The following is a 14,581-nucleotide window of genomic DNA, read 5'->3' on the forward strand; positions in this document are numbered from 1 at the left end:
AGGATTATACCCTGGCAATAATCCTTTCTTTTTTTGCTTATTCTCGACATTTATCCTGGGCCTTGTTCGTTGCCCATTTCGAACACGCGACTGCATCTTCTTTGGGGCTCTTCCCTGAACGCTGGGATTGTGTCCACTTAGGTGCAGTTGGTCGACAGCCTCTTTGACTTGCACGCTACTCGTCATCGGTCCCCCCCCCTCCCCTCCTTGGATTCGCCCACTGGTTGCGCGATCAATTGGTTCATATCGCAACGTCCCTTCCCCTCTCTCGTGCAGAGCGGCAGCTTTCCCCACGGACCGGCAGATCGTCAAGCAGAAAAGAGGGGTCGCATTGGTCCCATTGGGAGGATTCGACAGGAAATCAGCTGGGTTCCCAAAGAAGCAACCCTGAGACTTGCGGACCGGATCCCTGGACTCGGAGATCATCCTTCGAGTAGTTGTGACGTCTATCAGCAAGTGGCTACCGTCGGAGGAACTCCTCTTGGCTCTAGAAAAGGGAAAGAACAAGAACGAGCAACGAAACGGAAAAAAAAAGAAAATAAAAAAAAAAGAAACGAGAACCGTTGCACGGGGCCAGCGCCCTTTGCAATTGTTATCAGGGAACCTTTTGTTTTCTTTCTTTCTATCTTGTCCTCTCGTCCATTCTATTTTCCCTCAACGTCACTTCTACCTTCTTTCCTCATCCTCGGCTTTTCCCCGTGAGACGCTCTCCGGCAGGGCTCTCCGCATTCCATTCCAGCCAGGCCAAGATGCAGAGTTCAAGAACGGATCCTTTCTGCTGAGGACGTGGCTGAACCATTATTTGCTTACTGTGTCAGGCTATTCCGTTTTCTCTTTTTTCTTCTGGCTCGGATCCCTTTCCCATCCTGGCCTCTTGCAACCTTTGAACGGCCCGGCTGGTCCCCTGCGCTGTTACCGATTCGCCCTCTTACAGAGTCCAGGTGACTCGGAAGTTGGCACGGTTCACGAAACACCCACTAAAATATTGCACGTATCGACAGCTGAGCTGTCTGATACCGGATACCCGCCATGGCCTACGCTACCGCGACCTCACCTCCGGCCATGGATGCCGACCCCCAAACCACCTTAAAGCTCACCACATCTCTTCCTCGATCCACCTCCCTACATCATGTCGTTACCTCTCTACCCCCTTCTGGTCCGACTCCTTCTTCAGCTCCTTCCTTCACCTCCTCACCTACCTCTACCCCGGTCTCCATCTACCCAGGCCCGGGTACACCGAATGCCTTCACCCCAGCCGGTACTCCTCTTCAACCTCCCAGTGAGGGCCCTCGTGGTCGAATTTATCCCCTTCCTCTTCCCGCTCCTCTCGAACTTGGCGAATCCATGATGGCAGTTCCCGAGACCATCAACCTCAATGGCAATGGCGTCAATGACCCATCCATGTCTAGCTCCAAAGCTCCAGGCTTGATGCGGCGAATCTCCCGAGGTGCCGCCAGCAAACTGACAAGGAGAAGGCAATCCGCCACGCCGAACGACAAGCGAGACCGGAGCTCCGGCCCCGTCATCATGCGTCGAAGGAGTGACAGCAAGAACGGGGCTCAAACCGCCCGAGATAACGCCCTGGAGTCTAGCAATGAGGATGACTCCATTGAAGCCTTGGACGGACTGGGTGCTTGGGCTGGCTCGGAGCCATCAAGTCTTCGAAGTGAAAGCCGTATGATGTCGGCTCGCGAATTGGTTGCTACTGCCGGTGGTGCTGTCGCTCCCAAGGTGGACTCCGCCGTACAACGCGGAACCATCTTGACCAAAGTGACGAAGAAGCACCGCAAGCAAGTTCGTTTCTTCTTGGATCTCGACGCCGCAAAGGTCTTCTGGGATGTCTCTAATCCCGCCAAGCGCTTTTACATCGACGATATCAAGGAGATCCGCGTTGGTGCAGATGCCCGCAACTACCGTGAAGAACACCAGATCCCCGAGGATATCGAGCGTCGATGGTTCACCATTGTGATTGCGGATTCGGAACGCTTCAAGGGCCGTGCATTCAAGACGCTGCATCTGATTGCTCCCAATGACCACATCCTCGAGTTGTGGACCACGACTCTGGAGCATATTTCTCGATACCGGATTGGCTTGATGGCTGGTCTGGCTGCCTCGGCCCAGAGCGACTCCGTTCTTCAAGCTCATTGGCAGCGCGAGATGTCGAGGCTGTTCCCGCAGGGCCTTCGTCCTGGTGAGGAGCAAAGCCTGGACTTTACCGCCGTTGAGAGTGTGTGCCGCAGTCTGCACATCAACTGCTCTAAGAATATGCTTCGAGCTCAATTCTCCAAGGCTGACGCTGGTCGCAATGGCCGGCTGTGTTTCTCCGAATTCAAGGACTTTCTGGCGCGACTGAAGGAGCGGAAGGATGTCAAGGAAATCTACAAGAGCCGTGCGGAGGATCACAAGACTGGCTTGACTCAGGAAGAGTTCTTGAACTTCCTGCGCGATGTTCAGAAGGAGGATGTTGAAACTGATCGCGCGCACTGGGTTGCTTTGTTCGAGAAATTCGTCAAGCGATCGAGACCTCGTCTGTCTAATGCTTCCGACATCCCCGAAGTCGCCACGCCTCCTCCTACTCTCATGAGTCTCGACACCTTCTCGGCTTTCCTGGCTTCCCCTAACAATGGAATCTATGCATCCAAGGCTCCTCAGTCACGTTTTGATCGTCCATTGAACGAGTACTTCATTTCCAGCTCTCACAACACTTACTTGTTGGGCCGCCAAGTCGCCGGGGCCTCGAGTACCGAGGCTTACATTAGCGCGCTCCAGCAGGGATGCCGTTGTGTGGAGATCGACTGCTGGGATGGTGCTGACGGGCGTCCAATCGTGTCTCACGGACGGACCATGACAACTAGCGTTCTCTTTGCGGATTGTATCACAGTCATCAACCGATATGCCTTTATCTCCTGCGACTTCCCTCTTATCCTTTCCCTTGAAGTGCACTGCAATCCCGAGCAGCAGCAGGCAATGGTTAAGATCATGAAGGATACTTTCAAGGAGCAGCTCATCCTGGAGCCTTTGATGACTAACTGTTACATTCTGCCCTCGCCCGAGGAGCTCAAGGGCCGCATTTTGGTGAAGGTCAAGACTTGTGATGAGACCCCGCTCGACCCTCGCCAGGATACGGTGAGCTCCGTCGGTACTCATGGTCGCAAGCGCAGTGCTAGTTCGCCATTTGTTCGCCCAACTCCTCCTCCCGACATGACTCTCTCCAGCACCATGCCCCTTCCATCGCTCTCGAGCCCGCCCTCGATTGGTTCTGTGGACGGCATCGGTCCATTGATTTCCCAGGACAGACGTTCACTCACCGCGACCAGCATAAGCAGCGCCACCGAAGACAGTGACGGCGCTTTGGTTTCCATGCACAATGAGAAGAAGAAGCGTCGCCGTCAGAAGAGCAAGATCACCAAGCCCCTTTCGGACCTTGGTATTTACACTCGTGGCTACAAATGGCACAGCTTCTCCTCCCCGGAGAGCAGGAAATACAACCACGTGTACTCGTTCGCTGAACGCGCCTTCGAGAGTATCTGCCAGAACCACGACAACAAGGTCTCACTCGAAGCTCACAACCGGAAATATCTCACTCGTGTGTATCCCTCCGGCTTCCGCCTTCGTTCTTCCAACTTCGACCCGAACAAATTCTGGCGCCGTGGCGTGCAGATGGCTGCGCTCAATTGGCAGACCTACGATATTGGTATGCAAATGAACCAAGCCATGTTCGCGGCTGGAACCGATCGTACCGGTTATGTCCTCAAGCCTGAGAGCCTCCGTATTCCAATGTCGGACTTCGAGGGCGCGAAGCGAAAGATGGAGCGGAAACTGGTTCGATTTGCGGTTGACGTGATCTCAGCGCAGCAGCTCCCGCGACCTCGTACTCTTGGTCCCGAGGACAGCATCAACCCTTACGTTGAGATTGAGATGTTCAGTGCTGATGACCGTGGTCAGAGTCTGGTCTTTGGCGAGGGTGGCATGGATGCTTCTGCGCGAAATGGCATGTCCGGTATTGGATATCCGCACCGCCGGCGCACCAAGATCGAGCCAAGCAACGGATACAGCCCCGTCTTCAATGATCGTTTCAAGCTTTCCTTGGAGACCAAGTATCCCGATCTGGTCTTTGTTCGATGGACTGTCTGGAGCTCCCTGGACGGTCGCAGCGCCGGAAACAACAACAGCGTACAACTGGCTACCTTTACTGCCAAGCTCACCAGTCTCTCTCAGGGCTATCGCTACCTGCCTCTGTACGATGGCAGCGGTGACCAGTACCTGTTCTCGACATTGTTCTGCCGCATCTCCAAGGAGGACCCCGTTCCCGTCCAGCGTCTGGATTTGGAAGAACTCCGTGCCGAGCGCATGGGCATCTTCCGCCAGATTGGCCAGTCTGTCTTCAAGCGCTCGTCGTCTACTGACCGTGAAAAAGATCAATCTGCAGATCGCAGTGATCCCGTCAGTCCTGAGGATAAGGATTGCTCTCCAACCCTCACCCCGACCGTCTCCACTACGTCTACCTCTTCATTCCTGCAATAAGCGGTTTTCTCCTCTCCTCCTCTCGCGTGGTCGGTCTTGTCACATCTACCCTCAATCATCTACATCCCAATGTCGACTTTTGCAAGGTCGCTCGTGCGTCTTCTTGTATTCGATGACATTCTCTCTCATCACATCTCTGCCTGTTTAGTTTGCATGTTACTACCATTGCTATACCCGTCGCAGCGATACCCCATGTTTTATTTCGTGTACATTGTACTGCTGTTTGAATCTGCGCCTGTTTCTTTTGTGTCAATTCTCCTTTGTACTAGCTCGGTACCCATATGGCAGGGTGTTACTTTTGCTTTTTTTTCAAGTTTGTCGTCATTTTGTTTCGGGATACGGAGAAATCTTGTGGACTTCGGCCGAACAGCCACCCACCTCTTATCAACTACATCGCATTTGCGGGAGTCATTACCTGGGAAAGATCACTTCACATCGCTCATCTCATTTCGTGGCTGGTTCACCGGAGTAACGCACATCTCTCACTCATCATTCGAGCATCTCATCTTATGGTATGGTCGGGGATGCAGGGTCTCGTCCCTCCGGGCATATTTCGCATTCGGTTGGCAATCTGGAAGATTGAACCGAGAGGCGCCCTATCAATTTGTTTTATTCTGGCCTTGCTTTTCTTATGGTTCTTCTTCTTTTTCCACGGAGGAAATCTTGTCGCTCACTCGAGGATTATCACTTTTATTTCTTCGGGTGCTGGATCTCGCCCTTGCTCCTTTTTTTTTGTCGGTCTTTTGGATTCTTCTATGTTTAACTTACCATTCCTTCTTGTCGTTCATATTTTGTCTTTTTAATAGATGACGCGCTGGGTCGCATGGGATACTTGCGGGATTTGTCTATCCTTGCTCGCTTCTTTTTTTGGTCTGCATTCGAATGGTCGTCTAGGTATAGATCAATCTTAGCATTGTCTCTGACAATATGACAAAATGCTTTTACCATTATTTTGGCTTCTCTTAAATCTTTTTTCTCGATGTAGATGTAGGATGTAGCAACTGTTCTTCCACTAGTGACTCCCAGAGACAGTATATCGCACCTTCGGGAAGGGGCACTTGGAAGGCATTTGGACACTACAAGTTCTTACAGGTACAAGCTTCAAAATCAAATGATCATCAATTGTCATCATATCATAAAGTCCAAGGCCAAGCTCTTGTAATCTGGTATATACGCAGAGAAAGTCCACATCATAAACAACCCCAGAGCCAAAGATACTAGACTCGTAAAAAAGAACCGCCCCAGATATCACGCTCATTAAATCCAATCAAACAACCCTTGCCGCTCAAATCCTCTTCGCAGCAGTATGAACCCCCTTCTTCTGCTCATCCGGCGACAACGAATCCGTAATCGACCGACGATCATAACCAGCATTCTCCTCATCACTAACAACAGGCTGTCCATACGCGACACCATAATCATCAACATCAATATCAACCTCATTCCACCGATCACTAGTCGCCGGCACCGGGAAAAGACGCGTAAGAATCCAGTACATCCCACCCGAAACCAGCACGCCGGTGAAATAGTTGATGTTGTAGATATACTGCGCGCCGACGGGGACATCGCGACCCACTGCGCCGGCGAAACCGACGATGTTGATTAGAATGCCGGCGAAGTAGGCGGCGTAGGCGCGCCAGGAGAAGCCTAGGGTGTAGTAGTAGGGGTCTGTTTTGCGGCCGCTGTACAGCGCTTTGATGTCCAGGTAGCCCTTGCGGACGATGTAGTAGTCGCAGATCATTACGCCGGCGATGGCGGAGAGGAAGAGGGAGTAGGCGGAGAGGTAGGTTGTGAATTGGTTGGATGTTACCACGAGGTTCCACTAGGCGTGATTGTTAGTATTGATTGGAACAGGAATGTTGGGGTGTGTGAGCACATACCGGGCACATGGCTAGACCGATGGCGGCGCAGATGTAACTGCCCCGGCGGATGTTCAGATACCGTGGCATCAGGGCTGTCAGGTCTGTTCCGGCGGAGACGGAGTTGGCTGAGATGTTGGTTCCCAGCTGTGCGAGGGCGAAGCCGGTTGAAATGATGAAGATACCGAATCGCTGACCTGAGCTGGCCCCTTCGAGGAACTTGCCGAGTAGATCGAGCGGGTTCCAGATCGCATCACCGTAAATAACCGACGAGGAAGAGGACACGATGATACCGATGAAAGAAGTAATTCCGAAACCGATGGGGATGGTAAGAAGCTGAGACCACAAGGCATCCTTGGGCTTTCGGGCAAAGCGCGAAAAGTCGGGGTCGTTCATGATCAGTGCTGCAAAGTTTCCGATACAGCTCATGACTCCCTTGACGAACACCCAGGCTAGCGTGCTGCCGTGGACGGTGCTGCCCTGGTGGACGATTGGGCCGATACCGTGTGCCCGAGAGATGGCCCAGGCGAAGAAGGCAATTGCGGCGATGGGAGAGTAGATCGCCTTGACGGTGAACAAGTGTCGCACTTTGTGAACTGGGAACCATAGAGCTGGGAGGGAGAGGAGCCAGAACAGGAAGAAGCTCAGGAAATTCTTCGTGTCAATGCCAGCGCTGGCTGAAAGACTATTGTGCAGATTCTTGTAGCTGGGCCAAATCGCCTCGATCATTAAAGTCACACATTCACCTAGAAAGGATGCGATTATTAGTATAATGGCCTATATGCTATGATGACCTGGAATGTCTGGTAAAGTGTCTTACCTCCAATATAGCTTTGCACGCCATACCAGATAATGGCCATGACAACACGGTTGATCACGGGCCAAAAAGAACCCCAGATACCGAAGGATGCTCGAACGGTCACTGGGAAGGAGATATGATAGACGGCACCGATGCGACCGGTGAGACAAACGAAGCCTGCGGCAATGAAATATCCAATCCAGACACAGAGCCATGATTGCCACCAGGAGAGGCCATCGACGATCATGGAAGAGGAGATCATCCATGTGTTCTGGGGCTAAGGTTAGACATGTTTCCAAATTCGGGCGTACTATCCAGGGCCGCGGCACTCACAATGTTCAGTGAGTCTGCAATCCAGAATGCGATATAGTTCAACCATCTCCATTGACGACGTTCGGGTTCGACTGCGGTTCACAAATACACAATGGTTAACCTAACTGGTCTTATAGAAGATATTGGATGCCATTAAAATTGGCAGAAAAAGAGAATGGCCGTCGATATAGGACCATATTCAACGGTAGCCACGGGCGTGGGGAACGAGCGAAAGTAGCTCCGATAACGGCTCACCTGGCCTCAAATCGTCGTTTGTCAACATCATCTGGGCATTCGATAGCCCCGGCTCATTAGAGACCGCCGCTTTGTTGAGAATCCATTTGAGCTTCGACATGATGCCGGTCAATGGAAAGTACTTGAAGCAAAAGACAAATCGCTGAGGAGCAAGAAGCAGAAGCAGAATTCAAAAACAAGGCCCGGGATCAACCAACGGGCAAAATGAAGTGATGTAAACTTGAGAAATGATATTTGCTAGGCCAAGAAGATCCCGGTCAAGGACCTGGGGAAACTATGATATAATAAGTCGCATGGGTGATGGTGATCCGGATCCTGGGAGCGTCGCATCCCCGTTCCACTCCGTCAGGGTTGCGATAAGGAGGGGAGCAATCAGAAGAGTCCCAGTGGGACGATCTTTGGCCCGAGTCTGCCATGTGTGAGTCTCCGGTTACTATCTGCTTGAATTAGCTTGGAAGATTGTGGAGGGTCGAGCACGGAGGGGCGTTGGGGTAATACGCCTATCATTTCCCATTGCCTGAGGTGGTCGAGTAAGACGAGGTTTATCTTGCGATAACGCGGGTGCAAACGGGCTCCACTTTGGCTCTCCGCAAGCAGATGGGATTTGATGATTGGCGGATATCATGGAGTGGCGCGTATCTAATCATCGAGGGAAAAACTGGGGCTGAAGATTATGGTTGGAGTTGACTCGATGAGATCGAGTAATGGTAAATCGAGGGTCACGTGGTTGGTGGGCTGAACTTGGATGGTGTATTCTCTCCTGGATTCCTACTCTTGTCTTGATGATAGGGGATTCAGATATCTGAGTCTACTCGGTCTATAGACCAGGTCTATTGTTCACCGAGGTATGCCCACTTCCTCTCTTTAACCCCTTTTTCTCCATGTATTGGAATCGCCTTATACAACACAAGGGTTATCTCTGCGATTATCATGGGATTCTTCTTCAATCTAGCACCGATGAGATGATTTGTCGGGCTGTCAAGCTCAGCAACGCCACTGGATGGGAACAACTCTAATAGTCGAACTTATATTCTACCAATTTTGGGCAACATACAAAGGATACAGGCGCGATAAGGAAAGAATTCATCCTCGAGGCTAAAACCTCCCCCAGTTTTCAAGTTGTGGAAGCTACTATACCGCTAGGCCGCAATGATGAAAAACTGATCTAAAAATTGTTTGGTTTCTGCCTGCCAATCATTTGACTTCTGTACAAGGTATCGTACACGATGGGAAGCCGTGGTATTTCTCTACCGGCGCAGAGCATCTCTGATGGGAGAATCACCCCGGCGGAAAGAAGCTGTACCGTCCGTTAGCTTATCTGTGTCATGAAAAAAAGCTAGTCGCCCAAGTTTAATAAGCCTTAAGGAGTCCTATCACAGCTGTCGGTGGTGCGGATCTAACTTCCAAAGCTTTCAGAGTGGCCAGACCATCATGAGATAGGTTCTGCAGTGAGCTAATTGGAAGATGGACCACAATTCTGGTGCTGCAAGAGCAACTCCAGAAGCGGCAGACAATGATTGGATCCATGCAAGACTACCTACCCTTGGGCAACTTGACATCATGAACTGAAGGCATAATAAACATACCGTCAGCCTCCTCCCAGGCACGGCCAGCACCGAAGCCAAGGCCAACCCAGGCAGGCCAGGCCCTCCGCTTGAACAGAAGAACGGAGAAAACGACACCGAAGGACAAACCGAGGGAGGACTTGATGATCATCGAAGAAATGGCACGGTCCCACTATACAAGCAGTCAACGAATTAGCCCATTGTTTCTTGTCCGATATGGCCGAAAGCCAGCGAGCGCAATTGTCTGTCTCTCCAAAATTGATTTGACATAGACACAGTTCCGATAAAGCCGGTGTAGGTTGTAGAATTCAGTGGTCGGTCCGTACCTTCTCGTTAAGCAGAGCCTCGCTCACGGGCTTGGTAGCCCGCGCGACCGGCCGGGTCTCGCTGGAATCGGCCATTGCGAAGTATCTAGGCAGCCATGGGTTAGAGTTAGATCGAGGAAATAGCTTCACATGGATTGAGCAGCGTACAGTGGAATAAGGAGGGTGAATTGAAGAGGTTGTTTGTCGGAAGGTGCAAAGTGCAAGGAGTCGGGAGTTACGAGTGAAGGTCGGGCAAAGGCGGTCGGGGAATTTCGCCGCGATATTTTTCTCTTTTGGGTCACTTTTTTTTCCTTTCGAGTAGACCAACCCCTCATATCGGCGTTTTCCTTTGGTTTTCGAGATGCCTTTGCTTGCGGGGGTAAGTTCAGACTCTTGGTTTGTACTCTATCCATTCTGACTGGTATCTAACTCTCGTTTCATGCAGCCCTCGAGCTCGTCGCAAGAGGCGCTCCTCCGCCTTGAAAAAGGTAGCAGCGCATCGCCAACTACCCAACTTCACGAAGCCGCGCAGATCCTCGGTGTGGACCTCAAGACCTGTGAGAGTCACCCGGAGACACACCGAAATGCGAAAATTCAGTCAAAGGCCACTCCCAAGGAGGAGTGGGTGCTCCGTTGGTTATTGAAGAGGCTCCGGACTGGGAAAAACTACCGCGTGGATCCAGCTTCATTCCTGTTACTGCGAGAGCTCATTGGCTTCATCTCGCCCAAGAATTTGGCGACAATTCTGAAAGACCAAAAGTTCTTCTCCATTCTGTGCGACACGGTTACGGATTTGGAGAATGACATCCTTACGACGCTGGGAAGCGGTGCATCGACCTCAAATTTCGAGTCCGACTCTAGCAACACTTTGGACGTGCGTCCCGCTAAGGAGGAACCTCGAGGCACGAAGGGAACGAAGAGGAAGAGAGTTGTTGGGGAGAATGATACCGAGTCTATGGACCTAGACGAGACGCCGCAGAACCCCGCTTCGTGCTTCCTTGCATTCATTCGTGCTCTGGACTGCCTTTATGGCGTTGCGACTCTGGTTCAGCGCACACTTGGCGTGGATGAAGTGGCCAACTCGCACCTCAAGTTGGCGCTCAGAGGGGAGCCCGAGGGAGCTGCAGGATTGCTGGGCAGGTCGCTTCAGCTGGCTGCCGTTGCCGTAATGCAGTTCTCGCAAGCAGGTAGGACAACCGATCTCCAGCACCTACTACTTGTCTTCCCAGCAATGCTTGAACTATGGGAGTCAAGATCCTACCGCCAAGACGATACGAACAACACCTCAAGCCATGAATGGTTTGCCAAGTCTTGTTTCTCTCACGCTCTCCGGCTTCAACTCTGTCTTCGAAACGTCACATTCGACACTGACGAGAGGGCCCATCTCCTACATGCAATCGAACGTATTGTCGCTCTTCATGTGTTGATTCCAGCTCGGGAGGCTTTCTTTGCCCGCGGCGGTTCTGGCATTGACTACTCCAAGGAAGAACCAGATTGGAGCTCGGTCAAACCAGTGACTGATACATTCAGACCCATCATTGGTGAACTTTCAGCCATCCAAATGACGCCTGCCAAGTCTACCAATCGCTCGTTCCACCCTTCGTGGCGATCAATCGAACTCCTTCCCGAGCTGTTCGATAATGCAGTGCGCGCCGTCCCAAGAGATGATTTCAGACGTCAGACACACGAAGCTCCTTGGCTAGAGACTTTGTTTGTGGCTGTTGCAGAGCTAGCTTATTCCACCGCAAAGGAGGAAGAGCCCGCCACCTTCTCTGCCAGGTTTGTCTCCGTGTTGGAGGACCTATTGCGCATTGCTCTAGACCGAAATGTCGGTCTGTCTCTGCAGACCATCCTTACCCATGCCGGTTATACCGGTCTCCTTGAGCAAGGCTTAGAGCAGGTTCAGTGGAATGTTACAGCTCTAGTTATCAGCCTTGGTGTTGATGTTTTCCTGCCCAACTCGGGACTACGTGATGCAAGCAAGCTGCTGGATGCGCTACTTGACAAGATCATGCTGCAATGGCGCAGTGATTCTTCCAAGAACTCAAATGACTACAGTACAATCAAGAATGACGTCGTTATCCCGCTTCTACGGGGCTTTGCAGGCGCGAGAGATTTGACATCTTTCATGGAGGTCTGGCATAACCAGCTTGTAATCCTGGAAGAAGCTCGCGTCCGCAACAAGGATCTCCCATTCTTCTCTGTCTGGGAAGATGATGATTTGTGCGATGTCTTTTCTGAGTTGGCCCGGACTTCACTTACCGGCATCAACTTTGCCGCACAGCTGCAGACTGCCGCAACGGCAACTCGGGATGAAAATGGGAAGATTTCCGAGTCCTCACAATCATATGCAAAATTCGTTGTGATGGAGGCCACATTCCGAAGCAAGGTATTGACGGCCGATTCGGAGGAGGCTTTGGCACAGTTCCTTGATACCTTGACGTCTACTCTGTCGTCAAAGCAAACGCTCCACTGGCGCTGGCGCTTGTGGCGGTTCGTGCGGAATCTTTTGCAGAACAACTTGCTCGCCGCTGGTAGTGTCCTTGACAAGGCTACGAAGCCTCTCGTGAGCGTTGGTGCAAAGGCCCTTCACCGCAATCAGAAGAACTTGGCCAAAGTGCCACTTGCTCCTCTGGAGTCATGGGAAATCTATCGGTTTGTCCTGTTGGTTGTCACGGGAAAGCCCAGTGATGAACAACTGGATGCATTCGCTGATATCTCCAAGGATGTGACGAAATTGGTCTCATCCGTCACAGCGGAGGATGCTCAAGCCTCGATGGAGGCTCCCTGGGATGGCCGGATCGATACTCTGTGCTCATCAACTACGCTGGCTTTGGCTTACACCTTGGCGCTGGTGAGGGAACCTGATGCCTGGGAAAAGGTCAAGCCCGAATACCGGTCGAGCCTGTTCAAGCAGCTCATGTCTCTTGCTGCTGCGCAGTACCACTCGTCCTCGTTGCCTTTGGAGACAGTTGCCGATAATGCGCGATTCCTTCAAGCATGGGCGAGTGTTGTTTGTCACGAGTATCTGCTCAACGTGCCATTCATTGTACCTGATTTGGTTCTTCTGCTCACCAAGAGCATCGAAGATGACGTTTCCAATCGCCGTCTCTACGTGGAGAGCATGCAGCGAATCCCTGCTGCATTGATCACCCGTGGTCTGAGAACCAGCCTTTTGGACAAACTCCACGATGTCGTTATTCAACAGGACACTGCTACCGAGGTCACTCTTGGCCTTTTGACCATGATGGCTAAACTCGCAGCTATGCCCAAGTGCGATGCTAGTGTTACGAGCGATTGGGAGCCGATCTGGACAGAGGCTCGCGCCATCTCCCTGGTAGGCACTGAATTGGATTTACAAATCATGAAGGCCTTCCGCAGCTTCTATCGTGCTGTCATTGCCAAGCTGCTGGTTCTATCACAGGATGATCGATATGAGACATTCAAGAAGCTTTATTCCAGAGTCTCCAAACAGGCGTCCAAGCTCCGTCAAATTGACCGTGATTCCATGGCTTGTTTCCTACTTCGACTGTCTCTGTCAGAACTCTGGGTTCATCGCAAGCAATTGGCCAAGGCATTCCCTGAAGATGAGCTGGCATCCTGCCGTCAACGCGTGTTTGGCTTGGTGCTGGCAGATATGAAATCCGTCAAGGATCAGTGCAGGAAGCAGAAGCTAGAGGAGACAATCACCCTCATCAAAACTATCGATGCCCTCGAAGACTTTGAGGATCTGGCGACCAATAACATCGAGGTCGAAAAGTTCCTCTCCAAGCTTGAGCGCTACATGGAGATGTCAGTCGATTCCGCTCCGTCGCGCCTGATTCGACGGCGCCTAATGGCTACCAAGGGATCCGAGAAGAAGGCCACTGAGCCGGTGCTGCAATGCGCTGAGACCCTTGCCCTCCAGTCGCTCTACGCCGAGGATCAACAGCTATTCATTCGAGCCACCACCGAGCGTTTCCGCTCAATGACTGGAGAACAGGTCAGTGAAGCAATTCAAGAGATCCGTGAGCTCGGCTTCAGTGGTCAGCAGGCAGCATATCGACTTCTTGTGGTCTATCTTGCGGTCATCTCCCTCCAGCCCGTCGAAGACAAGGACAGTCCCGTTTCTCGCGAGCTCTCCCTGCTCAGCCAGTCTCTCGCAGAGGCTCTCGTCCACAGCACTTCAATCGATCAGTTCTGTTTTACCGCCGAGACTATGGCACTCCTTCTCCGCGTACACACTCGCAGCATTGCTCAGTGTAACGTCGACGATATGTTGGCTGCCATCGCTACCGCTGCCTCAAAGAGTGGCCCGCGTATCTCACCCGAGTATGCCCCGACTATCTACACCCGCCTGTGTCGCTTGATGAGCATCATCCTGGGTCTGCAGCGAATCAAGATCGGCGGTCGCTTCCACCTCGTCGTCACTGCCATGCAGCGACTGCTTGGCTGTCTCTTTGCGCGGTCTCGGAAGCGCTCACGCTCCAACCACGCCGCAGTCATCTCCCACCCCTTCTGGCTCGCTCCCCTCGACGCCTCTCACACATCCAATTTCACCCGTCTCCTTACCTCCCTCAGTGACCCGACTGTCTCCGCTGTGCTGCGCTCCCAGCCTGGCATGTCTCGCGAGACTCTGACCGATGAGACTAAGAAAGCCAAGCGCATCGCTGGCCAATACCTACAATACGTGATCATGGCGTATGCGCAATGCTCGTTGCGTGGGTCGTTGGTTCCGGATGTGAAGGCCGCCCTGATGCCCGGTCTGTATGCGGCGCTGGATGTGATGTCCCGGGAGTCTATGCGTGCGATGAACGCCGGTCTGGATGCTTCGGGTCGTGCTGTGTTCAAGTCTCTTTATGATGACTATGTGAAGTTTGGAAAGTGGAATAAGGCTTGATCATTTCCTTGAGAGTCTTGGGTGACTTGGTCGCATTCTTGCTTTCTGTTCTTCTGTACCATACCTACATTCCCTGTACTCCA

General features: G+C 52.1%; 4 protein-coding genes across 4 annotated transcripts; 2 read left to right on the top strand and 2 right to left on the bottom strand.

Annotated features, from left to right (window-relative positions):
* Positions 1 to 1,029: 1,029 nt before the first annotated feature.
* Positions 1,030 to 4,524, top strand: N7496_012000 (putative 1-phosphatidylinositol-4,5-bisphosphate phosphodiesterase Plc1; the record flags this gene model as incomplete). Its single annotated transcript, XM_056704913.1, has 1 exon — positions 1,030 to 4,524. One exon carries the CDS (start codon positions 1,030 to 1,032, stop codon positions 4,522 to 4,524), a length of 3,495 nt encoding a protein of 1,164 aa, XP_056550873.1.
* Positions 4,525 to 5,809: 1,285 nt separating this feature from the next.
* On the bottom strand, positions 5,810 to 7,849 carry N7496_012001 (nucleobase cation symporter-1 family protein; the record flags this gene model as incomplete). Its single annotated transcript, XM_056704914.1, has 5 exons — positions 5,810 to 6,346; positions 6,405 to 7,129; positions 7,204 to 7,453; positions 7,516 to 7,586; positions 7,750 to 7,849. 5 exons carry the CDS (start codon positions 7,847 to 7,849, stop codon positions 5,810 to 5,812), a joined length of 1,683 nt encoding a protein of 560 aa, XP_056550874.1.
* Positions 7,850 to 8,996: 1,147 nt separating this feature from the next.
* N7496_012002 (MICOS complex subunit MIC10) lies at positions 8,997 to 9,715 on the bottom strand (the record flags this gene model as incomplete). Its single annotated transcript, XM_056704915.1, has 3 exons — positions 8,997 to 9,046; positions 9,336 to 9,486; positions 9,641 to 9,715. The coding sequence occupies 3 exons, from the start codon at positions 9,713 to 9,715 to the stop codon at positions 8,997 to 8,999; spliced, it is 276 nt and encodes a 91-aa protein (XP_056550875.1).
* Positions 9,716 to 9,980: 265 nt separating this feature from the next.
* On the top strand, positions 9,981 to 14,498 carry N7496_012003 (ribosome biogenesis protein URB2; the record flags this gene model as incomplete). The annotated part of the gene is made up of 2 exons (XM_056704916.1): positions 9,981 to 9,998; positions 10,065 to 14,498. 2 exons carry the CDS (start codon positions 9,981 to 9,983, stop codon positions 14,496 to 14,498), a joined length of 4,452 nt encoding a protein of 1,483 aa, XP_056550876.1.
* Between the last annotated feature and the right edge of the window lie 83 nt (positions 14,499 to 14,581).

This window comes from Penicillium cataractarum, assembly GCF_028827025.1.
Source record: "Penicillium cataractarum strain IBT 29864 chromosome Unknown utg000009l, whole genome shotgun sequence".
Classification (NCBI taxonomy): domain Eukaryota; kingdom Fungi; phylum Ascomycota; class Eurotiomycetes; order Eurotiales; family Aspergillaceae; genus Penicillium; species Penicillium cataractarum.